The sequence below is a fragment of the Panthera tigris genome, chromosome B3, assembly GCF_018350195.1.
Source record: "Panthera tigris isolate Pti1 chromosome B3, P.tigris_Pti1_mat1.1, whole genome shotgun sequence".
NCBI lineage: Eukaryota > Metazoa > Chordata > Mammalia > Carnivora > Felidae > Panthera > Panthera tigris.
In genome coordinates, this window is record NC_056665.1 from 69585541 (window position 1) to 69591320 (window position 5780).

The window sequence follows — 5780 nt, forward strand, 5'->3', positions numbered from 1 at the left end:
TTCTTTAATGAACTAACACTTTTATAAAATACACAATTAGAAACCTGGGTATCACTCTAATATCAAATATCTAGAGAAATTTCTAAATACTCAAAAATTTTGGTATATGATATTAATTGATAACATACAGTTCATAGGCCAGCCCCACTCTGCAGACATTTTCCACTGCTTCAGGAAGTCCAACTACGAATAAGTCATAATTCCTTCTTTCAAGAAGCTCATAGTTGAATGGGTGAATTAGGATTGTTCTCAGTTCACTATAAACAAGTGACAGTAAACTAAGTGCTACTACTAATAAAGCAAGATTCTGTGGATGTAGTTAACATTTCAGTAATATTAAAGATGAATATGTTCCCAGAGGTGGGGACTGGGATGGAAGAGAAGAAGGGTCTGTGTGTCAGATGAAGTTTTACAGACTTGGAAGGGATTGCAATAGTGATTAGTTCTGTGTGACTGGGGCCTGATTGTATTAGTTTGGGACCCAAAATCAAAAGCTTTGGCTCATGTTGACTATCTTATAGCTCATGAGTAATTGCAGCACCAACCCTGGGAGGAAGCAGAGGGTATCAAATGCAGAGACAACTTGGTGGTAGAGAGCAGCTCCACACGACAGCCACTGATTTTTCTGGGTAATCACATTCGAGAGGCCATGAGCATATTAGGTCAGTTCTAATGCTAAAGTAGAAACAGGCTTTCATAATTGTGGCCATCTCTCCTAATATATTAACATAATTATCATCATTTACATTTTCTCCTATTGTCCTTCTTCAGGTAGCTGTGCCAACAACGCCAATGGATGGAGTGAATTGCTCTGTGGTGTCAGAGTTTGTGTTCCTGGGACTCACCGATTCCTGGGAGATCCAACTTCTCCTCTTTGTGTTCTCCTCCACGTTTTATGTGGCAAGCGTGATGGGAAACTCCCTCATTATGCTCACTGTGACCTCTGACCCTCACTTACACTCCCCCATGTACTTTCTGTTGGCCAACCTCTCCTTCATTGACCTGGGAGTTTCTTCTGTCACTTCTCCCAAGATGATTTATGATCTTTTCAGAAAGCGTAAAGTCATCTCCTTTGGTGGCTGCATCGCTCAGATCTTCTTTATCCACGTCATTGGTGGTGTGGAGATGGTGCTGCTCATCGCCATGGCCTTTGACAGATATGTTGCCATATGTAAGCCTCTCCACTATCTGACCATCATGAGCCCAAGAACGTGCCTCTTCTTTTTAGTGGCTGCCTGGATGACTGGCCTCATCCACTCCATGGTTCAACTGGCGTTTGTGGTAAACTTACCTTTCTGTGGTCCTAATGTGTTGGACAGCTTTTACTGTGACCTTCCTCGGTTCATCAAACTTGCCTGCACGGACACCGGCCGACTAGAGTTTATGGTCACAGCCAATAGTGGATTCATTTCTGTTGGCTCCTTCCTCATACTGATCATTTCCTATATCATCATCATTCTCACTGTTCAGAAACACTTTTCAGCTGGTTCATCCAGGGCTCTGTCCACACTGTCAGCTCACATCACTGTGGTATTCTTGTTCTTTGGTCCTTTGATTTTTTTTTATACATGGCCATCTCCCTCCATACACCTGGATAAGTTTCTGGCCATCTTTGATGCTATTCTCACTCCTTTCCTAAATCCGGTCATCTATACATTCAGGAACCAAGAAATGCAGGTGGCAATGAGGAGAGTATGCAGACAGCTAGTGAATTACAGGAAGATCTCTTAAGGAATGTCTGCTGTTGTGAAGAGCCCTTGTTGATTACTGATGTCCATTATTGATGGTCAAACTCAGTGAGAAGCTCTTGTTTGTCTTACCTTGCTTTGATTATACACACTGGTACTGAGTCTATTTTTCTCTTTCACTCAGGAGGGAGGGACATTTACTTTTGAAAAAGAGATAGTTACACAGGAAGTATTTTTAAAACAATGATTATAGTAATCTCAAATCTAAATTCCTAAGGAATAAGATTTATATGAAGTAATTTTTAGAAATATAAGGAGGCATACTTCCTTAAGGCCTTCACAACAGGGGGAGTTATTTCCCAATCCACCTTAATTTAGTATGACTTCATCTTAACTATATCTGCAGGGGCTATTTCCAAACACAGTCACATGCACAGGTATTGGTGGTTAGGCTTTCAACTTACATATTTGGTGGACATAAAACAACCCACAATAGCGGGATAGGTAGTAGAGGTTCTGAGAATGAGAATGGTTATAGCATAGCCACTTATTAATCAGAACAAAAATGTATTTAAAATAAACAGTAGAAAGAATTTAAGCTCTTTCATTGGCAACTATGTTTTTAAAAATGATGGAGCATATAAAGTCAATGTAAGAAACAAAAATCAGAGAAAGACTAATACCATATGATTTCACTCATTCATGGAATTTAAGAAATAAAACACATGAATATAGGGGAAAGAACAAAAAAGGAGAGAAGGAAGGAAACCATAAGAGACTCTTAACTTTAGAAAACAAACTGAGGGTTGATGGAGGAAAGTGGGTGGGGAATGTGCTAAATGGGTGATGGGTATCAATGAGGACCCTTGTCATGTTGAGCACTTGGTGTTATATGTAAATGATGAATCACTAAATCCTACTCCTAAAACCAATTTAACCATTCATGTTAACTAACTAGAATTTTAATAAAAACTTGAAAAAACCCCAAAAGACAAGACACAAAAATTATTATGAGCTAAAGGATCTCTGCTAAATTGGAAGATTACACAGAAGGTAAAGAATAACATTTACTGCCTTTAGTCAAGTAAAGAGTAGAATGAATATACCAAAAGAAATTTATCAGGTCCATGTAACAGAGAGAAACCAAGTCTAGCCATGTTTCAATATAGTACTTGGTCATAAAGCATTCCTGTTTTAAAAAACAAACCATTTAAAGCTGAGCTTTGCAAGTTGCCAAAATATTAACATATATCATTGTTTATTTTCAGTCTCATTATTTAAAAAATATATGAAACCAAGGCAAATAGAATTTACTTCCTGAATCTTCTACGGTTTTTTTTTTTTAATCTACATTGGGTTGTGTCTTCCTCTTTCAGATTCTGGAATAACCAGACATTCTATCTTAGAATAAATTTATCCATTTCCCCCATTGGATAAACAAAACCAGATCCTATTACCTTGCAAATCAACCATATTTTTTGGCTATGATTACTTCTCATACAAGTCTTTTAAAAAATGTTTACTTATTTTGAGGGAGAGCATGTGTGCAAGCAGGGTAGGGGCAGAGAGAGAGAGAGAGAGAGAGAGAGACAGAGACAGAGAGACAGAGAATTGCAAGCAGGCTTCGCTTTGTCAGTGCAGAGCCCGATGTGAGGTTCATTCTTATGAATCATGAGATCATGTCCTGAGCCAAAATCAAGAGTCAGATGCTTATCCAACTGAGCCATCCAGACATCCCATACTTCTCATACAGTCTTAATCATCTATTTTATGACTTTAATTAACTTTGGTTTCACAGACAGTATTCTACTAAAAAAAAAACCCAGAGCCTGACAGTAGTTTAAGTGGAAAAAACTGGTTTTAACAAGGAACATTTAAAATAGAGGAAAAGAGACCTCAGTATAGAACCAGACTCACCTTCCAAAACAATTAGAACAAGTGGGGATTTATAGCCGAAGAACAGATGTGGAGGGGTGGTTGGTGGACAGAAATTACTAAGAGGAGATAATAAGCATAGGGAGACTTCTTGTTAAACTGACCTAACAGGATTCTTGCTAGAGGCAAGCCAGAGTGATAAGATATTGAGAGTAGGGGTTTAGAAATTTGACTAGCTATCAAAGGTGAGGAGTTTTCTCTAAACTAACTTACCAGGATTCTAGTTATAATTGGCCTGTGCAAGCCCAGCAAGGATGGGCTCCAGGTTGAAGCCTAATGGAGAAGAGTGCTCTGAGGAGCCTGACTAAAATTTGATCAATGAGATGAGTCTGTTAACTTGTGGGTAACTGACAATTCTCTGTCATATATTATTATTATGTTAGTAGACTAATAAGGCTCAGGAATGCTCAAAATCTAATCTCCTATTGTCCTAAGCATCCAGTTACACATTGTTAAAGGTAATAAACATTATTCTTAGGGTAGTAAAAATGAACACATTTACTAACATGATCCAAAGATATACCCTTAAAAAGGTATAAGTAAAGCAACACACACACACACACACACCCCATGACAAATGTTTTAATACTCAATCTCATTTAAAAATTACCCAATGAATACCCACTAATTACTTTACTAACACTAAACCAAAATCTTAAAACAACTAAGGATCTTAGAAATTATATTTCAGGGGCGCCTGGGTGGCTCAGTCGGTTGAGTGCCCGACTTCGGCTCAGGTCATGATCTCGCGGTCCGTGGGTTCGAGCCCCGCGTTGGGCTCTGTGCTGACAGCTCAGAGCCTGGAGCCTGTTTCAGATTCTGTGTCTCCCTCTTTCTCTGACCCTCCCCTGTTCATGCTCTCTCTCTCTCTCTCTGTCTCAAGTAAATAAACGTTAAAAAAATTAAAAAAAAAAGAAATTATATTTCAGTAGACTCATTATAAAACTGTATTCCCAAATGACTGAACAACTGATTTTACATTTCCAATAATTTTAAATGCTTCCTTTATGCTTCATTCTGATAAAATCACAAAAGACCACAGCTATTTAAAAAGCATCTTATCAAACCAGTATGTGTTCAAAAATTTATTTTGATTATTTGTATTTGGATTCTCATATAAAAATGGTCTGAGATACAAAAAAGTGTTCAGAGTCATAATTTCTATGAGAATTTTTCTCTGAAAAACATGGCATATATGAAACAGTAGAAAAGTAGAAATTCAGCTGTATTTATCTTTTTGGGATTTGGGGAATAGTAGACTTAAGACACCACTTATTAATCTCCACAAGCAATACTAACATAACTCTTTTAGAAGGCATTTATATTTAACTTATTAACATATCCTTCAAGTAGAAAAATATTTCACAATCATAAAATGAGAGGAAAAGGCTCCTCAATTACAGAAACATAGTCACATATAAAACTACTGGGTCAGTTCTATAATTTCAGCTATTGATCAAGGCTCAGGTTTACTAAAAAATTAAAAGCATAAGTTGATACACAAAATCTCATACTATATATCTAATGGAACTTTTTTTCTATTTCTACTGGAAATGAGAAAAATTCTACATCCAATGGAAACAAGACTAACAGATTGAAAAAAAATGGAGATAAACAAATTTTTTAAAAAAAGCCAACTAACAAACCAAATTTTATCTTTCATCTCTCATCTGGTAGAGAATAGGTCCTTACTATCCCAGTAGAGATTACCAGATGATCAGATCATGAAACTAAATTCCCATTCTCTGTTGTAACCAACGAAAAATAATCTATCAACCCTCTACAAACAAGGATTGGAACCAAATTTGGCCAAGAAACAACAATAAACAAATAAAAACTACCAAAGCAGAAAAGCAAAACAAAGATCAGAGTGTCAGTGAAGGTAATGTTTCAGTGCTGGTTGGGATTCATTATACAAATCAAGAAGAGATATACCTGGCTTAAACATCCCATGGGGAGCATTCCTTGGGAACCACTTTATTGGTTCCAGAAAGTGAGTCCACTTGGATGTCTTAATGGAACCTTGAGAGTGGTCAAAGTACAATTTTTAAAAAGTTAAAAACATAACTCATATAAAGTGATGTGTGTCAATTATTTATAGAAGTTACTAATGAGGGAACCACAAGGGGGTAAACTGGTTCCAATCAGGTTTTGATA

At 37.0% G+C, this 5780-nt stretch overlaps 1 protein-coding gene across 1 annotated transcript; it reads left to right on the forward strand.

The window, feature by feature from the left end:
* The first annotated feature begins 792 nt into the window (after window positions 1-792).
* On the forward strand, window positions 793-1731 carry LOC102962548 (olfactory receptor 4F3/4F16/4F29-like). The gene has a single exon (XM_007087467.2). It carries the CDS (start codon window positions 793-795, stop codon window positions 1729-1731), a length of 939 nt encoding a protein of 312 aa, XP_007087529.2.
* Window positions 1732-5780: the final 4049 nt, after the last annotated feature.

What these genes read in the sequence shown, in the direction of transcription:
- LOC102962548 (XM_007087467.2), top strand. Translation starts at nt 793, where the DNA reads ATGGATGGAGTGAATTGCTCTGTGGTGTCAGAGTTTGTGTTCCTGGGA.